Source organism: Apteryx mantelli, chromosome 23 (genome assembly GCF_036417845.1).
Source record: "Apteryx mantelli isolate bAptMan1 chromosome 23, bAptMan1.hap1, whole genome shotgun sequence".
In the NCBI taxonomy this organism is placed as follows: domain Eukaryota; kingdom Metazoa; phylum Chordata; class Aves; order Apterygiformes; family Apterygidae; genus Apteryx; species Apteryx mantelli.
In genome coordinates, this window is record NC_090000.1 from 3,018,549 (window position 1) to 3,038,670 (window position 20,122).

At 43.0% G+C, this 20,122-nt stretch overlaps 1 protein-coding gene across 1 annotated transcript; it reads left to right on the forward strand.

Moving 5' to 3' along the window:
• The first annotated feature begins 3,498 nt into the window (after positions 1–3,498).
• Positions 3,499–18,666, forward strand: POU2AF1 (POU class 2 homeobox associating factor 1). The gene is made up of 5 exons (XM_013956369.2): positions 3,499–3,527; positions 15,541–15,668; positions 16,396–16,438; positions 16,530–16,801; positions 18,285–18,666. The coding sequence occupies exons 1-5, from the start codon at positions 3,512–3,514 to the stop codon at positions 18,594–18,596; spliced, it is 771 nt and encodes a 256-aa protein (XP_013811823.2). The 5' UTR covers positions 3,499–3,511; the 3' UTR covers positions 18,597–18,666.
• The last annotated feature ends 1,456 nt before the right edge of the window (positions 18,667–20,122 follow it).

Below are 20,122 nucleotides of genomic sequence, written 5' to 3' on the forward strand. Positions count from 1 at the left end.
CACTTGGATCTGCCCGCAGTCCTTGATGAGGTCTTGTGTGTACAGAGCTGCCAACCCTGATTAGGAGAATTGTAACTCACTGTAGCTCTAAAGAGCAGAGTTTCTGTGCTGTGTACAACACCTAGGTGCTCTAATGTACTTTGCAGCTATTTTCAGAGATTATCCTTTGAACAGCTGTGTGGTGGTCAGGCCTAATTATAATGTGTCCGGTGAATCTTTTCAGTCTCTGGGAATGACTCAAAGTGTAGCCACCAAGAGCATGAGAAATTGCATCTAGACTCCAGGTAATGACATCCTGTGTTAACCCAAGGCTTGATTGATTCTAAGATGAAACTTGACATGGAGCTTGGTGTGTTGGTCTCATGGTGGAACAGGTCAAGGAAGGACTGGGGACAGCTGGAGTTGCATTGAGTCGCAAAGGCTGCAGGTAACTTTGAGTGTCTCTTAAAGGTGCAGCTGTCCACAAGCAGCCTTCCCACTGCCAGTGCTATCTGATCATTTAACAGTAGTCTGGGCTCTAGCCAAGTTTATAGACTATGAACTTTACTTGTGATCTGCTAACACTTCTCAGATGAAGAGGCAAATACGATACTTGCTAAGTTGTCTTTTTCTTCTTTTGCTCCACTTTTGTCTCTTCCTTTTGACCTTGTTAAGTAAAATGGTCCTTACACAATCTGTGTTTTTCTGTAAAACACGTGAAGTAAGAAGAGGCTCATATTTGACAGAGCTTTCATTTTGCTTGGTACTGTGTTGGCTCACCAAGCTACACACACCTCCCTTTATATCCTGATGTATAGCTGTAAAGTTAAGTTTTGAAGAGTGATTCTTTGGTAATACATCAAAAGCTTATTTAGTAACTGTGTGTAAAATATGGAAATGGATGACTGACTATCAGCCAAAGTAATTTGGGCTGTTTTATCTGTGGATAACTGCCCTTTTTGCAACTTCCTCATTTTAGATACTTATTACAACAAGACTTTATCTGCATGTTTTCATATTTTTAAAGTATTGATATACAGACCTTAAAAACAGTTCAATCCTGAGTGATTTAATGTTGTGCTTAGATTTTCAAAATACAGTGCAGCTAAAGGTGAGATGATATGTCTATATAGGCTCTGCTAATACAAGTCTGTATGTGTCTCTACATTCATGTAGTATGCAGTCTGCCTTCACATATTCCTGTGGCCTGGAGTGCGCAAATCTCAGACTGCGCTGCTACTACTCAGAAGAACACAAATGTACATGTGGCGTCTATTCATAATTAAAGATTAGAGGCACTATATTAACCTGCCCTTGTTCGTGGTAAACACTTACCTAGGAACTTGACTTACTGTGGTGTCTTCCAGTAGCTCTGTGATATCAGAGTTCAGATGTGTTCAGAGGAGGACTACACCAGAGGACAATCCTAACCACTCTCTGAGATTGTCTTATGCACTGGCTCAAGGCAAACTCCTGGAGCTTCTCCCAGGCTTTGAGAGACTGCCTTGTGCTGTAAGTCTTAAGTAAATCTGGACATGTGATTGGTCCCTGGTTTTGAAAGAACCTCATTTGTCTTGAGGAGATCTCATATTGTTACAAACATTTATTTTAATTCCACAGATCTAAGAGTGAGAGTTTTCTTAATGTTAAATAAAGTTCTGTTAATTTAAGGGCAGATCCAATACTATTTTTGTATTGGAGATCTGAGAGTCCACAAATTCTCCTTGTTTTGGTGTAACTGAAATGCCACTGAAAGCTGGTTTTAATATTCTTCCTCACTTCATCGGTCTACGAGCTAGACTATCTTACCTGCCCGTCTAAGAAGTATTAGCTAACAGATTGCCTGCTCTTACTAAGCATTTTAGCAGCAGAGAGGATATTACACTGTGTGGCTGGGAGTAAGCATTAATGCAGATATGCAAAACGTGGCTGAACAATGCCCTTGGGCCTGAGAACTGAGGAGGTGGGTGCTATTTCAGAGGGCAGCAATGAGGAGGTACATGTTCCTTGTTTCTTTCCACTCTGCTTGGTTTGGGGTTTGTTTCTTTGCGAGATTTTTTGGACAAATCTTTGAACCGGAGGGAATCTACTCATTTAGCCTTCATCTTCATGCGATTAATCTGTTTTTTGTTGTTTGTTGTTGCTGGCTTCCCTCCCCTCCCCCCCTATTAAATGCAGGGCCAAAAGTGCGTTGCAAAATGATTCACAGCATGGACATGCTCCGCAGAGGTGTTTGGCATGCCGGAAAGGATGAAATGGTCTTTGACAGACCCCTCGCCAAGGGTCTGACCAGATCCTGCCGTGTTCTTTTTATGGGAGGAAAAGTTTGTGAATTTAAACCTTGCGGCTGTGGCAATTAGTGATGAAAACCAAAGTGGGAGATAGAAACGCCAGAATCCTAAAGCCACCACTTACTGTGCAGCCTCCAACACACATTTCTCTGGGAATGAAGCTCCTAAGTCACAGCCTTACTTGTGAAAATTCGTAATGATGGTCTGATTTTTAGAGGAAGGAATCCCTACAGCTCTGTTTGGCTTATGGGCAAGAAGGCAGCACACCTCAAAATCCTCTTCTCTCAGCTTTCCTTGCACATGCCAGAAATGGAGAAAGTAGTATTTACAACTTCTAGGGAGCTTTATGAGATGATGTTCATGCAAAGGTGTGAATAAGTAAAATATAATGGTGCTGCTGGTATTAAGAACTTATTGGAACTCTATGGCAGGTTTCTCACAGCCTTCCCTTAGTTTTGCAAGCTATTTTGGAAGGGCCATCTCTCCTTTAATAGGAAACATATTTTGATAAAAACAAAACAGAAAAAAAGGGTTTCTTTTTTAAATGAAGGACGTCCTCGTTTAATGAGGCTTGAAGTGTTTACAGGTGTTTCCTCATGAGTTCAAATTTAGTGGCCCCAGGGAGTTGAGATTCTCATAAGGCAGGAGAAAACACTCAAGTCTTGTATTTTAAAAGTGTTAAGTATTTAAAGGGCCAGGCAGACATGGCGTGTATGCTGGAGCAGTTCAGCTGAAGTGTATGGAGCCAATAGTTATGCCATCTGAAGTGGCAGAATGCTGTCTTACATAAAACAATGCCATGTTTAGCTCCACAGGAGGCAAAGTCTTACTAAAAGACCCTTGTGTTTTTCCTGCTGTACAACCTTTTGACCTCATTTTGCAAAACTTGAACAAAAGTCCCATGAGTGGCAGGTTCCAGGCTTGATTGTTTGTTTAAATACATTTTGGTGATATAAAGTGCCTTTCTATGCATAATATCTTCCAGAGCACTCTGCCCTTGGAGGAACAGTTTAGCGTCATGAAGAACAACATAGACCAAGGGAAAATATAAAAGTGGTTGTGGTTGGAGGATGTGATGACATCACAGAGTTCAGCGGGAACACGGGGCTTTTAAAAAGCCGAAAGAAACATCCTGACAGTCAGTTATCACGTCCCCTGTAAAGGAGTCAAACACACGTTAGCAATCAAAAAGCCAAACTATCTTCATCAAAGAGAAAAAAGACTCCGTCCTGCCACAGAATATGCACTGGCAAAAATGTAAGTGAGCTCTGATTGCCTTTATTTTTCATAACTGTGATAAATGATGAAGATCGTAATGAATAATGAGCATTAGCGTAGCATGGGAGACGATACTCGAAGAGATGCATTGCTCAAGAGAGACAAATACTAAGGCATGATGCTAATTTTCCAGTAGGGATATTAAGACAGGGCGGCATTGCTGCTTTGTTGGCATTCATCACTATGAATCAAGTGGAAGACTATGATTCATAAAAACAATAACAGGATGCAGGTATTATATCAAAGGTTACAGTGGTTACATACCAGAGAATTTTCCTTTTTAAAAGTGAAACCTGTGAGAAATCTTATTTCTGTGTCTTTTTTGATAAGTACTTTTTTCAAATAATAAAAAAGATAAAGAAACAAAACAGTTGAGGGCAATACAGTTATGAGTTTACAGGAAATCAACTTTGTTGTTTTCAAGATAATTTCACTTCTCTTGGCCCACCTTTGCTCAGATAGTTTAGTGATCACTAATACAGGTAGGTGTTTGCTCCGTTTCTTGCAGTTCTTTCATTCTCACCATATGGATCTGTAGATGATGATTGTTTCTGCAACTGTGGTCACCTTCTTTGCATTTCACCATACTGTTCAGTTAACCTGGAGTACAATATACCTGAATGGAAGAGGCTAATTTCTTAAACGTTTTCCAGCGATTTATCTAATATAGAACTAACATTAATCTTCTTTTCCTCTATGTAATAGTTTATAAGTCATACAGAGGTTGATTTACTATTTGTGTGTCTTTGTGAGCTTATTAACAATTAACCCTTTTTCTCTATTACACATTTCTGCGTCTTTCAGTTGAAAACTTTGGAGGCTAAAACATATATTTGTGAAATTATATTGTGGTCTCTGAAGTCCTGTAGCAAGAAGCTCGGACTGCTTATTAAGTCAGGTTTCATTTTGTCTGACAAGTATTAAGCAGCAAGTGGGAGCACTACAGCAACACACCTTGTTTCCTATTATCTTGTGCTGTTTTCAGAATCTGTAGGTACATGATGTAGAGCATACTGGTGCAAGATGATTAGATTCAACTGTTGTTTTCCTTCTGGGAAGTCTATGATTTCCCCCCACCGCAGGGACAAGGGCAATGCTAGCAGCCTTATGTTTTAGGTAGAACCAAATTGGTAGCTGAATCAGTACTTTTCCTTTGTGTTTATACGTGCAGTGTCTTCAAAGGTGAGCAGGAATTACAAGTCTGCATTAGAAGAGATCAAAACCTATATCCTGAAGTCAGGCATCTCCTCAGTGCCATTGCTACTCTCTCTGATAGTTTCCAGACAGTACAACTTCTGGCCAACGCCTGCCTGTCCTTCCATCCTCCCTGAGCTTCTCGAGCCTAGGCTCTCCTGTTACAGCAATGCTTCCTGGCTGTTTTGAAAGCCTGCATGGGACATAGCAACTGCCTTGATTTTGCCGCTGTTGCTGGGGAAGTCTTTTTCACGCTGGTCAAATGAAGCAGCCAGAGGAGTGGCTGGACTTGTCTGTCTCCTAGGCTGGCTGATAGAGCAGCCTGATATGTTTACTAAGACCCAGAGAGGCCGAGGGGGAAATTTCCATAGGTGACTCTCTGGCTGACTTTGTGCTTGCTATTGGTATTTGCTTTCTTTGTCTGCTGTGTCATTGCATGGTTAGAGTTCCTCAATCTCATGGACCCTTGTTTTTTTTTGCTGAACATAAATATAGAATTACTTTTCCAACATGAAACCTTATTATCTTATTAACCCTAGTTCTTTCCTGTGCCATTATAGGAATGAATTACTTGTTTTGGCTTCATATGTAGACAGGAAGGGTATTCTGATGACTGTGACTCAGGCTGCTTGGGTGCACTTACCTGCTTTACCAGAGACTCAGTGTGACTTGTAGGTAGGTTGCTTAGGTCAGCACAGTTATTTAGGTACCAGGTCCCAATAGTTTCAGTGGAAGTTAGACTTCTCAGTATCTCTGTGAGTCTCCATTCGGCCTCTTTGGTGCATGTATACTCTCTGTTAGTGTGACCAACTGTGGCCTCAAGTTTCCTGCACCATCTGGTTCAAACCACCTATGACCACATGGATGCATCAGTGCCCCCAAGAGAGTCAGTTAGCCTGCCCTGGGGTGTAAGTTGACAGAAATACAGTATGGGTGGCCAGGAAATTTGGTGTTTGTTTGCATGAGCCCCAAGCTAATGTGAGAGTATAAAAGCCCTGCTCTGCCCCCCACTGAGGAAATGGGAATAGCTTTCCTCTGCCATGCAGGGTGTTTCAGAACAACTGAAAGCCAAATGAGCTGCTCGGGTATTCTGGCAAAAGGGCACCCTGGATAGATGGATAAGAAGTCTGTGGAAGCTTCTGAGGGGTGGGTGAAGCTTTCCCCAGTAATGGGGCAGGGGATCACACTGTCATTATAGGGATAGATGGGTCTAGTCCTGGCAAGGGCAGCTGTCTTGTTTTGTCCCCCTGTGGTACTGTGCTGCCACACAGCCAGGTAGATGGGACCTAGGCTGACAGCTGGCCATACCCTCCTAAGAAGGGATGTCAGGGTTTGAGAGTCCTCACCCTGCAGGTGGCTGGCTTCCCTGTGTACTAAGCTGTGGTATTATGGAGTAACCAGGATAGGGATGCACAGAACCATGTATTGGGGCGCATCTAAAGGAGATCTTTATCCGCTTGGGATCTGGCAGAGGTAGCAGGGAGGCTGGAATAATTGAGCCAGAAAGAAGATAAAGGGAAGCAGGAACTGAAGTGCCAGTGAAAGATAACTGGAATCAGGCATTTGATTTCCTAAGGTTTCTTTGCAAACTCCAGCATATGGCCCTCATTCCTGAAGGAGAATGGGTTCAAAAACAAGGTCGTTATGAAGCCCGGCTTTAAATGCTTAAACACTAGGTTGATGACTAATGCAGATGTAGATAGGTTATGTACCATTACCTTGCTGGAGGAAGCAAAGGGCATGCTCGATGCTAAGGCATTCCTGCTTTACCATTCCTGCCAAACCAAGTCGATTACCTGGCTGGCGTTGTATTTGCTGCTTGGGTCAAGGTAAGTGCCAGCCTGAATGCAAAGGCAGAAGTGTTTGCTCCATCTGTACCTCCATGAGGGAGACTGCATAGGAGTCCTGGCAACCTCTTCCATAAGGAAGCCTTGGTTTGGATGAAAACCATTTTTTAGTAAAATAGATTTCAAAATGATTGGTATAATTTCCATGCTTTTTCCCAGATGTTAAAAAAACAAAACCAAAAAAACCTTTGAAACTGAAAGCCAGAGGGTGGCATAAGACATCACTTTTAAATGTGTTGCCTCATGGGAGTGCGTGGACACGTTTTGAAGGGCAGGTTCCCACTTCTTCAGGGTCCTTTTCTTGAGAAACCCTGCAGGAACAGAAGGGAAACCAACAGGCCCTATCTTCACCTGCTACGGCTAGAAGCCCTTGTCCGCCAGCAGGTCTCGCATGGCTGGCCCTGCGCACTGGAAATCGTTCCCTCAGAGTCACGGCACGCTGCACTTCTTTGTAGGAGTGGGGCCCAGGGCTTCCGCTCAGCAAAACCCCAGAGAGCGTCTCAGCCCGAAAGCACCCCCTCCCACGGCAGAACCGAAGTGACTGGTAGGGGGTTCCCAGCTTTTGGCAGGATTGTGCTGAGTGGAAGCAGGCCCACTCTGCAGCCGGGCAGCCCTTCAGAGCTGGGAAATTTCTAAAGCGCACCACCAGCTACTTTTCTGTTACGTGGCTCTGTGCAGATAGTTACTCCATGTTATATTTTGAAGGCAAAATGAACATACCTTTCATGCAAATGATTTCTGTTATGAGAGGGTATACAAGCAGGTTGAAATTCTGCAAGAGTTTCATATTTAGGCGACTTCTTTGGCTAGGTCAAAATGCTTTGGGCACTCAACTCCTATTGCAATCCAATGGGACTTCAGCACGCAATCAGATTTTCAGCTATTCGGCTGTTCTGATGCTTAGATTCCCATGCAACTGAGATGCATGAATTTGCACCTCTTGAAAACTTCTTCCCAAATGTTTTTTTTAAATGCATAAAGCCTTTTCTGCACACAACAGATGTGGAGTACTGTACAACCTTTCTGAAAGTATCAGATAATGAGACCGAGAGCTGAAACTGCATCTTGTGGGTCTTAATTTTGGTAAAACCCCACTGGGAAAAATGGATAGTATGAAAGTTGAGCCCATCCATGCTTTACAAAGCAGGTGTCAGGCTGTACAAATGACCACATGAGCAATTAAATGGAAAGCTTGCATTACTAAAATGGAAAGAGTATTATGGGCTGGGAGGAATTAAGACGTGCGGGTGAGATTTATGGTTAAGATACTTTCTGTCTATCTCAGCTTCCCCTTTGTAATAGGGGTTCTCTTGTTCTGAAACTGAAAATTTTTTTACTAGCCCCCACCACTATGTGGCCAATGCAGCCAACTCATGTTGGGCACTTGGAAACTCTTTTTTGTTAGGTGAATTGAAGCTCCAGGGATTTGTAGCCAGGCTTTCATGTTGTTTCCCAAGTCTCTTCAAATCTCGCCTTGATTTTTTTTTTTAGTTTATCCCGGTGGAAAAATTACAAAATTAAGATTTTGTTTGCAATCTGCAACGCCTTCTTTCTATCTAAACTCAGTATAGGTTGGTCATGGTGCTCTTCAGTCTTTCTCTCCTTTAAGTCATCTGGAGGTGTGAAGATGACTTTTTCTTTCTTTTTTTAAAGAACAGTGGGCAAAAGGATACTGTACTCAAAGAATGATACAGACAGGTGACAACAGCACAGGGACCTGCTAGCATCCAAGGCTAATTTTATTCTTATCAGCCTTCCAACTGCAAATAGTTAAAGATACTGGCATAATTCTGAAATAACTTACACTGCTGTCACACTAATGCTGTTTCACTGACTTCAGTCGTTATATTGCTGTGTAGGAGAACAGAATGAAACCTAGCCAAATGCCGTACTGAGTTGTTGGTAAGCACGAGAAGTATTTAGTCTATTGATTTAATTATGCTCAGAACCCTCCCAAGTTCATTTCCTTATGCTGAGCAATGAACCATCACTCGGTTCTTTTGCTCTTGCTCTGAGTTTGTCTGTTTATTGTAGAGCAGATTCTCTGCCCAGATGTTTGCCTAGTGCTTTGCATTTAACTAAATGTTTTTTGAAATACCCACCCTCAGTGTAACAAACAGTACAGACAATAATCCACTGCTGTCCTGCTTTCCTTGTCAAAGTAGTCTACAAAAAATAATGGTAACACTTCAAGGGAGATGAGATGCACAGAAAGGGCTGCATGTTCAGCCCTTCAAATGGGCAATGACATGCAAACCTGTGGCCCTGAGACATACAGTGTGTGTAAGTCTGTATCTGAGCATGATGTGGCAGGTTGCTCATTCTCAGTGCCAGCCAGAGAGTGGGCTGCATGAGTCAAGTAGGCCAGTTACCAGAGACCTGCTATCTACTAGCCGCCCTAAACTGTTACCACCAACACAGCTCCCTAAAATGGATCTTGGTACTAACGAGCTGGATTTTTGCTTCCCTTTCAAGAGGAAAGAAAGGACACGAGTTGCAGGTGGGTCACTCCAGAATATTCCACTCTTTTTGACTGATCTGATTGCTTGTGACAGGGACACATGCAGGAGAGGACACTGAGGGCTGCGGATGAAGTTTAAGTGAATAACCTTTTTCCTGAGTGACTATGTCTCACTTTACCATCTGAGGTCTCAAACAGATCAGTGAATTTCAGTGCTCTGGTTCCCTGCCCCAGACCTATCAGCAAGCAGAGACAAAGAAGGGTCGCTCCACTTTTTTTTTTTTTAACTCTAAATAAGATGTTGATGGAAGCTGTTAGGCAGCAGATGAGGGCAGGGCTCGTCTTCGCTGATCGTTGCCAGGGAACCCTCATTCTGCAGTGCACTTTAAGCCTCCCAGGTGGATGGCTCCGCTTGAGAGAGCGCAAAGACCTAACAAATATTGCAGTACTTACTCCGCTGCATAAGAAATGCTAATGGATATTGCTGTTGTGTTGTAAGAGACTGTGATCAGAGTCAGAGCATCCAGACTGTACACTGCTCTGGCTGTTATGAGAAAGGCTGCTTTTGGCATGCTGTTCCAGCACCACCTACGTACCCTGGGGGGGCCTGGCAGGTTGTCACCCTAAGAGCCGTGCAAACGCGGGAAAGCCAAAGCGAATGAGGATTCTCATCTCTTCTCTGTATAGATCTGTAACGTACAAGGGGGACCTCAGTGCCTGACAACTGTGGATCGTCCTTCCCAGGGATTTTTAAAACCGCTGAAAAGTGCTTTTAACAATTTTATTGAAGCACTTACACTTGGGCGGCTGAATAATTTCAGAGATCTACCTGTTGCATGACTCTTTTTTTCAACTTTGTACAGGGAGCCTGGCAGAGCTAAGAATTGAACTTAGGTTTCCTTGTCTTAACCACAAGATCCTTCTGATCTGCTACTATGAATGGTTAGGTAGACTGGATATAAGTATAAGGGAAGCTGATTAAATAATATGCGTACGAAGGAATGCCTGTCTAGCTGTTGAAGAGCTAGATTTTATCAAAGTGCTTTTCACTGTGGTCTGTGATGTATTGTGGAACACTATCAATATTACAAAAGCAGCCGTCTTGATTCTGATGTCAGCTCTAATCACATGATTCATTTCCAAAGCAGCAGCAGACCCAAAATAATATTGCTAGTGCGATATTTTTTGAAACTATTTTTGAAGGATTCTGCATCTTCAGTCAACGTAAAATGCAGACAAGTATAATCCAGATGCATCCTTTGCTTAAAATGCTAAATGGGCATCAGTGTTTTATTGGAAGCAGGTATTGATGAGACTCAAAGCATCCAAGTACTGCATTCAAAATTAAGCCACTTTATTCTTTTTATTAACCGAAGTTCACCATGTGCAATAAAAGTGTCAGCAGCTGCCTTATGTAATTTGGTCTTCCAAATCCAAGCCAGAAACTTGATGATTTGTTAATTGAAATCTAACTTTTTCTTGGTTTTCAAGAATTACTATTTGCTTTTTGGTGTTACTGTAAAAAAGATTTCTATTGTGTTGCTCTCCAAATTTTTATTACATTGGAGGTGAAAGAGGAAAAGAGAAAAATATTTACACTGGTAATGCTGATCAGTTGATAAGCTTATCACATGCCAGCGTGTGAGCAAAGAAACAGTAAATCTTCTGAAACAGTGACAAGAGTGTCATTTGCTGTTGCAGGCAGTCAGTCATGCAAACTCTTGAAGATTAACAGTGTATTTCAAATTGAAAATTGGCCTGATGGGAAATTGTTCTGACTCGTTTGAAAGGATGAAGGTTTAAACTGATCTGCAGTTCATGTGTGTATGAAGGCCAGTGGCGCTAATATGAAGTTCAGTGGTCTGAAACTTGTCACGCTTTGATCTTTGCAGTCTTTCAACAGCTGTTTGTCATTATCCTGCCTCCCATTTCAGCAGTGGTTAAATACCAATGCAGAGGCACATGAATTTTAAAGGTGCTTGGTCTAACTGTTTGGCAGTGTCTTTTCGCTGACCAGTCTTTTATTGAAGCTAGCATTTCATGGATGTTAGATCTTTTTAAAAAGACTGCATCTGCATATACAAACCCGCTTTGACAATAATCTGGAGAAGGCAAATACCATGCAACAATGGGATACTGTTGTACTAGATGCTATGGACATAGCTCAGGTATGTTCTCCATAGCACAAGCAAGTAAAGGCCAGAGTTTACAGAATCACTGCCCAAGATATTAACCTGCTCAGCTTTTTGCTCATCTTGAGCAAATGGCCTTGTACAGTGTGTTCCTGAAGCTCTTGTCAGCCCATGACTTTGGACGTGCTCCTGGGCAAACAAACAGCAAGATACCCATTGGGTCTGTCCACTTTGGCATGACTTGGACCCATACTCACAAGGAAAATGATGTTTTCCCCCAGGTGTAAGCCAGTTGTCAGATGTGTCAGCGGTATAGAGGAGATAAGTGTACTGACCTTAACAACAGTAATAATGGAGTTGTCAAGTCTTCATCCAAAGCCCACTGAAATTAGTGGAAAAACTGCCCTACAGTAATATTCAACCCGAACTGTGCAGTCCTGACAGTTTCAGGCTGAGTCGAAGAGGTCTCTTCAGGATCTGGAGTCAAACATCAGTATGAGCTTCTCTCTGTTGTCACTTGGTACTTGGAGCTAGTGGGGCTAGTGTGTTTGGTAACTTTCTCATTAGCTGATGTGTTTTCCAGCCACTTTGAAGGATAACTTCGAAGTCCTCAAGGTTTGGATTTTTTTGTGCTAGGCTTTTGTTGACATTCAACAAATATAATAAGTGATAACGCTGATGAAAGGAGTCTGAGCATATATACACACTGCGGGTTTGTAAGGCGGCCTGACAAAAGCATTACAATGAGCTAAAACACGTTTACACGTAGAAACTTTTGCAAAGCTTCCTACAGGTTATGATCAAGCGAAGATTAGATTCCCTCTCTTCTGAACTCGTCGTGCTTTGTACTGCTCCAACTTCAGAGAGCAGCTGCAAATCCAGATCCAGTGCCCATTAAGGAGGACGTATGGCTGTTTTGTGGTGTATGACTAGTATGAGGCAGCTAGAATGGACTGGTGGCTTTGACCACTGCAACGCACACCATGCCCTTGCTTTTATTTGTTTGAATGGAATTTGGGCACATGAGCCTTAGCATTCACAGCTCATGGCTTAAATAACAGTCTAACAGTCTTGTTTTATTGAAACTCAGTCCAAGGCAGGCTTCTTAGTTTATTAAGACAGCCCTGGTATAAGAAGCAGGAGATAAAAATATCCTTACGAAGAAATTACCTATATTTATTGATGACCATTACTTCTCAAATTGCTTTTATTTTTAAATGGTCATCTTTCTTTTGCTTTATGATGAATTGTGTGCCAAAGCCAAAAGTCATTTTGCTGTGGTTCTTCCGTAACGCTCAGACATGGTCTACACTTGAATAGTGGAAAAGCAGCTGTGCTAGCATTATTTTTAATTCTGGAGGTCAGCTTGGGGGGAACTGAAATATGTTCTGCAGACTTTGGGTTTCTTTTTTTTTTTCTTTTCAGTTTTTTGGTTACTCTGCTTTACACCGGAAACTCTGAATAGGTATATTTGTCAGCTTTTACAGTAAATTTCTCCTTCCCCATCCCCCAAACTTGGAGCCAGAAACTGCCATCCTTCCCCACCCTGACTCTGAAGGGAGGTTCTGTGAAATCGGTGTGAAGGCTCAAGGATAAGATACTACCCAAGAGGAACAGTTGTGCCTCTTGTGGAATCTATAGCAGAGCTCATATTTACTTTAGTGGAGCTGATGTATTCACTCAGCATAAACAGCAGCAACATCTGACTCTGAAGTGCCTTCAGTAAAGTTCAAATAAATCATTTCCAAATGTAAATAAATCTCATATAAGAGCAAAAAGGAACCTTTGTAATACTCCTTATTTCTAGTCTTTTGTCTAGCATCCAGCTCATTTTCAGAGTTATCGGTACTGCTCATATAAAGGCACTGTTTAGCACCATCTTTTGTTTGCCAGAACATTCAGATAAATTAATATCAATTAAATTTGAAAAGCAAAATATGAACTGTATTAAAACCACTTGTGGATTCTTGTATGTAGAATTAAACTAGCCTTAATTCCTTTAGTGAACCGCATTTCCAAAGCCACAGTATTTATGAGAATGCAAGTGTTCCACTTTGAAGTCCCACAAAGAGTGTCCACAGAAAGAAAGGATAGAGCAGAGAGTGGCTGAAAAATCACCTTTCTTCACCTCCTAATTTAAAGCACAGGAGTTTCCATATATGCACAAAGGTAACAAATAATGAGAACGGTTGAGTATATATTTGTAGCGGTGTCTGGTACCAAAGCTATTTATAATGGCCTTTCAGCTTCTCATGATCAAATGGTCTGTAATGAGGCAGAAAGAGTAAACTTTTTAATTGCTGTGGCAAAGCTGAAGAGAAGAAAGTATTTCATTCTTTAATGAAATTAAAGCAGAGATGCTTATTCTGTTTAATATTTCGTTGAGGTCAGCTTACAATGTCTGTATTTAGACTCCACTTTTCTTCCCCCCAGAAGGTGCAACTGAAATATCTCAGTATGGATATAACTGCATGTTGCTGGAAGAGATGATAAAAAGTAAAATGAGTCATCTTCTTCTGTTGTGCGAAGTACAGAATGTAAATCTGAATAAATGTTTTCTGGGTGGACTAATGCTTCAAATTTAAGATTCGAGATGGATTGAACTATATCTAGCTGTAACTCATAAAACTGAAGGCCAACTGTGATCTTTAGAAATGGAAACTTATCAACTAGCATATTTACAAATCAAAGTGCAGTAAAAAGGAGCAGGCAGCAAGTACTGCTATCAGTGGTTTTACAAATATCAGGCCTTCCTGAGCTTTGATATCTTATGGCCTCCTCCTGCTATCAATTGCCTCCAAATACTTCTTGTAAGATATGGCTTGATAGTATCGGCATACGAAGAACTGTGCTTCCTCTAACTTCAGTTGTTGCAAGGCTTCGTGATAGGCCTCTTTAGCTGATTGTCAGCTTTAATTTTCAAAATGGATCAGAGTGTATGGGTTTAAGCTCTGTGGTTAGTTGTCTTTATAACTGTCTGCAAAGCTGTGTCACATCCCAGCTGACCAGATTATATACCTCCTGGCCAGGCTATGAACAAAACTGTTTGGAACAGAAACATGACTCTGGTCTATGATGGCACTTAAATTCAGGTGCCTGTCCCCAAAAGCTATGAGGTATGCCTACCAAACAAGCGAGGTGTTAAATGGCTTTCCAAATAAGGATGCTTTTCTGCATTGGGTTGTATTTGTAGCTTGCTTTTAAGTACAGAATATAACATTTCTCTTGAATGTGTAATCCCTACTAATTTATGTATCTACCTGGACAGCATTTATGTTATTCTGTGTGCTAGATATCTACTAACCAATCTGTATTCTACAACTGTTAGATACAGCCAGTCTGATTTGTCCCTCAAGTGGATGTAAATCACTGCACTGCAAATCAACGGCACCGAAGCAATGCAAAGCTGATACAAGCAAGTGAAGTCTCAGGCTGAATAAAATAAACAGTTTCTGACATGCTGCTTTGGCCAGAAACCTGAGGAAACCAGAATTTCAGGCTCAGAGATTAAGGGGAGGAAAAAAAATAACACACTGTAGCGTTGCTGAAGGTAGCAGAATGAAGGACATAGTCTAGAGACTGAGAAACAACAGAATGTGTCCATTGCCTCTATTTTTGTTTTTTGTCTACCTAGTTGGTAAGTTTTGAAGAAGGACATCCTTCTTCATCTCCCTTTGGAGCATGTGGCTCACTACTGCTCCTCTCTTATTTCATGTGTGTATCAAACTCACCCGCATAGAGAGGTGGAGTTCTGTTGATAGCCGTTGTTTTTAGGAATAGAGCATTATTCTATATGGAACAGCAGTGATCTGTTTTCCTGGAACTACATTCTCCCTGGCTTTCATAAATGTCTAGACTGATATGGCTATCTGTTTAACAGACCATGTTCATTACACACTGCGCCTGATAAGACACAGCTTCCGTGGACCATAAAAACACCTGCCAGCTTGGCTGGGGAAGCTGCCAGGCCTGGCTTCCAGACCATTCCAGCTGCGGGGCCTGCCCAAGCTTTCGGACTGTGAATTATGTGTCGATGCTCTTTAAATGCACCACAGAGGGGCTCAGTCTCCCAGTATTGCTGCAGCCATTTAACAGCTGGAAGGAGCTACGAGCTTTCTCATGGTCTGATCTGTGTGATGTCCGTGTCATCCAAGCAGCAAAGGTCCAGAGAAAGCCTATGGCATGATACATCCCCTATCAGCAAAAAGGCATCATTAGCTCAGGAGGAAAATGTACGTGGATCCGGAAACTGGCCATGTTGAGAGCGCAGCCTGCAAACAAGGGGGCTGCCATGGGGCTTTTGGCTCTGTGCAGGTGGCAGGAAAGGAAAATAAATGTCACCTGCATCTCTTTCTCAGCTTCTTCTCCAGAACAACAGCCGCAGCCTCGCCCCTATCAAGGTGTCCGTGTCAAAGAGCCGGTGAAGGAGCTATTGAAGAGGAAACGGGGAAATGTTCATAATGCCAATGCAACGGCTGCTACAACGGTAAGAGAAAAAGCAAACACAGGAGGAAAATTCTTCCTCTCTAGCTGGATGGTTGACCAGCCCTGGCACCAGCTGGCAATACTATGGCAATGAAAGGAACCTTTGCATCTCCAAAGCATTTTGGAGGCAGTGGAAGCTTATGTTACCTGGAGATACCAATAAATATTTCCTCAGTTTAGGTAGGATACCTTTCAGGTGCTGAGCAACTTAAATTGCTGTTGACTTTATAGAAAGGTGAAAGTGCTTGGCACCTGGCAGGGTCTAACCCCTAGGAACAGAAAGTGGCTTGGAAGTTAAGCAGCGTGTTCAAGAGCACAAAAGGGGACCAGTCGGAGACATACTTGGCTACTTGGTTATTAGTTTCAACTTACCTCTACCTGTTCTCCCAGAAGGAGGTGGTTTGACTGGTTCCTCTCTGAAGAAGAACTTCCTCTGTGCAATGGTGCAACACAAAACTTATATTTTGTTTAAGGCCTTCTTGAGCTGAAGTCACACATGGGCTTTGGCTAGGCTCCTAGAGAGGGCTGGAGTTCACATGTGGTGGCTGCCAGGCTCGCTTCTCCTGGCTCTTTTATAGAGGAAGGTAGGGAAACTTCAGGCACTGGCACCAAAGCAGTAGCTGATTTTCAACTGATAATAGCTAATACACTCTGTTTCTAAACATATGCTTCTCAAAGGGGGTTGAACTTGCAGCCTAATCCCTGGATTTTTTTGTTCTCTTTTCCAGGTTGTTTTACCCCATCAGCCGCTTCCTTCGTATTCACCAATGGGTAATGTTTCCCTGCCTTTCTAAGTGTCTGTCAGCCCTGCTGCAGGGAGGGCTCTGCCTGAGCTGGACTTCGATCCTCTTCTGTTTTTCAGGCCAGCCTTGCATTGATATGGATGTTGCTGCCTCTGCATTGCCTATCACAGATGAAGGAGCGCTCTGTTCTGGTTGGCTCTCCCAGCCCTCTCCCACGTCCTTACAGCCTTTAACTCAGTGGACGACTTACCCTGATTATGTGTCCCATGAAGCAGTCAGCTGTCCATACACAGCAGATATGTATGTTCAGCCTATGTGTCCCAGCTACACGCTTGTTGGACCTTCATCTGTTCTGACTTACGCTTCTCAACCGCTGATCACCAATTTTGCAGTAAGTCAAAATACCTAGGTTGTAAATGAAGGCAAAATTCCCACTTTCCAGGAAGAATCATAGGGAGTCCAGGATTTAATTAGTGCAATTTATTTCATTACTATAATGTTGTGTGTCTTTGCATCTATGCCCCGTAGTTGTTCTAGCATTGACCCTGTCTGCTCTGTGCTGGGAATTGGTGTGGTTTGAGAGTGACAAAAAAGAGGCAGTTGCACTGAAATCAGACAGACTCTACTGCCATTTCCTCAGCTCTCCCCACCCTTCCAGCACTTTCCACATTATTAACAGCCAGATTGTTCTTGCTGCTGTCCTGGGACATGAGTCATCTCTCATCGAAGTCAGCAGCAGGCTTGCCAGTGTCCTGAGTTTGATCAAGGCTGTGGCAGATGTTTATTGCAGGAAGATATTGTTTGCAGGTTCAAGAATAATAGTAAGGAACATTACATGTACTGTTGTCATCACTTCCAACTTGATGAAGTGTTCTGCAGCTTTGATTTGCAATGTTTGAGAAAGTAGAATTATAGTTGTTGATTGAATGGATTCACAGAGTATTGCACAGCCAATAAATACTGTTGTCTGGACAAATAACAAGGACACAGTCACTCCTGAGATTCTGGGCAGTCTCCAAGGGATTCTTCACCATTTAACTCTGAGAATACACACACACACACACACACACACACACACACACCTTCTTTCAAGTAAGTGGGATTCTGGAAAAAATGTCCACTGGGTGGAGCTGGAAAAATAACTTAGTCATAAATTTCTCAAAAATTGATAGTTAAAGACGAAAGAATAGGGCTGAAACACCACCTATATGTAGCAGAATATTTGGTTTCAGGCTGGACAAAATCTATTCAGCTGATCCAAGATAATTTGCCCTTTTTGGGGGGAGAAGGACAGAGGCTTATGTTTCAGTCAAACCTCAGCAGCTTATTTTCCTTTGAATGTTTCAGTTCAGCTGCCAAAACACACACACCAAATCAGCAAGCACCCATGCCTGTGGCCTTTGCTGCTGAGGAAGTGCTGCCATTTCAAATGTGGCTCTGTGGTGGCTGCCAGGGGCTGCTCATGATGGGCTGTCACTGAGGCCGGAATAAACTGCCTTCAGCCTTGTGGCAGCTAACTTGTGCCTTGCGCTCATGCAGTCATGTTCCAAAAGAGACACTGTCAGGGAGGGCAGTTTTCAGTGCAGGGTGTAACTGTCTCATGGGCTTACAGGGAGGGTGGGAGTGGGAACAGAAAGCTAGAGGGAACTTGTCATGAGTGCAAACTACTGCCAGCGAGCACCTGGGACACCCACAGCCACCACTCTCATGGGGGCCAGCGTGGGAAAACTGTCACACTCAGCATAAAGTTTTACCCAGAAACAGGAAAAGGGATGTTAAAAGTGAGACTGAGCATCCTTAATCTGTTGGTTTGCTGTCCTCGCCCCCCTTTACCTGGCCAATTGTTTTATTTTATTTCTTTCATACTTTACCAGCCCAGAAGCGCCACCCCGGCGGTAGTGCCTCAGCTCGAGGTGACGGACCAGCAGGCGCCCCTCACCTATTTCCCATGGGCACAGCCCCTCTCTGCGCTGCCAGCCTCCACCTTGCAGTACCAGCCCGCTTCCTCCACGCTTCCCGGGCCGCAGTTTGTGCCCTTGCCAATCTCCATTCCTGAGCCAGCCCCCCAGGAGCTGGAGGATGCCAGGCGAGTCATCGGCACGCTGCCCATTGAGAAGCTGCTTCTGGAAGATGAAGACAATGATACGTACGTTTTAAATCACGCTCTCTCTGTTGAAGGGCTTTAAGTTGCACATCTTGGGCCTGATCCCCACTTACTCAATGCTTGACTTGGCCCCACAGTGAGTTTTGAGTAAAAAAAGGAAAAGCGGCCTGGGGGATGGGGGTGGGGGCTTTACTTGGTACTTTGTTGTCCATCTCTAGTGCACCACGATTTGCGTGTTGTGTGAAATTCACTTTGTCCTGGGGCTCAGCACGAGATTGCCGTGCCATTATAGCGCTGCTAACTCTCCCAGGCAGGCTCTTAATGCTGCGCAATTCTTGGGCTCAGCCTCAACACGAGGTGACTCATTCTCAGACTCGGGGCATGGTCTCAAATTGACATACTGCAGTGTAGCCACATTCAACTGCACCATTTGGTAAGGGTACACTTGTCTCTAAATGTTGGCAAGGGTTTATTCAATAGGACTGTTTTCTAGAGCTCTGTATAAATGCCTTGTATGTGTTTCTTTGCTTTGTCCATGGAGGAATCTTTACTGGATTTAGGCCACTAGAAAATATTTTTGAGGCCTAAATTGAGATTTTTCTTTTCTAAATCAAAGTGCCCCTTTGGAAAAACAAGAAAATGAAAAGTTTAGGCTTGTTTTACTGCTGTAGGTGCATCAGTCCGAAGACAAGAAATCAATACAGTTGAACTAAATGCCAGTGCAGTCAGATATCCCTATTCACTGAGCAGCACAAAATGGCCTAGATGAAGTGTTTGATTTCACTTGCAGGGCACGCTTGCCAGGTTGATAGACAGACATGTAGATCTGGGGCGGTGGTTTGGAGTCACAATCTTTCAGCTGCAGGATGTTTTTGGACTCTACAATATCCACCTTAAAGATGGGGAGGGCCTGGTTTTGTGGCTGGCTGGTAATGCTGCATGTTCTACCAATGGACAGATCCTGGTCCCACTGAAGTCACCGGGAGTTTTGCCTGAGTCAGGATTGCAAGACATGGCCCCATATCAGGAGATCATTGAGAAGACAGGGTCTTCCAAAATCTGGACTTCAGTGTAACGAGGAGTTCATGGCATTACTATTAGCCGGCAATACTTTTGTTTGTTCTCTAGCATTTGAGTGTGAATTTGGCGGTGCCGTGCTGAGACAGGGAACCTTAGTGACCTCTCTTGTGCCATACTGCTATGGAAAGTTTCTCTGTGCTGTAGTCTCCCAGGTGCATGCATTCTCTTTATAGCTTTCTGATTTTCTTTTCTGGCAAATGAGTAGCTTTACTGTTTCCTCTGATGCGACTGTAAATATTATTGTTGATGTTCATGAGTGCCATGCCAGAGGCAAAAATATTTGCAGGAGATTGTATCCACTTCTAACTTTGTTTATTGTTTTCTTAATAAACAAGGGACTCCTGGCCAATGAACATAATTTCTCTGGGTTTTTCTGCTTTCTAAAGCCCAGGATCCTTAGGTGATGTTGTTATTTACAAGACTATCTGAAAAATAATTTATTGCACTGTTTATTAACTGGTGCCCAGCGCTTCAGTTGCCACCCAGGCAATATTTCTAGTGACCTTACAGTTCATGCCTGAGTGAGGT

Excerpts from the sequence above, each read along its gene's own strand:
- POU2AF1 (XM_013956369.2), top strand. Across the intron at positions 16,439-16,529 it reads TCCTTCGTATTCACCAATGG|GCCAGCCTTGCATTGATATG; the intron begins GTAATGTTTCCC and ends TCTGTTTTTCAG. Across the intron at positions 16,802-18,284 it reads CGCTGATCACCAATTTTGCA|CCCAGAAGCGCCACCCCGGC; the intron begins GTAAGTCAAAAT and ends ATACTTTACCAG.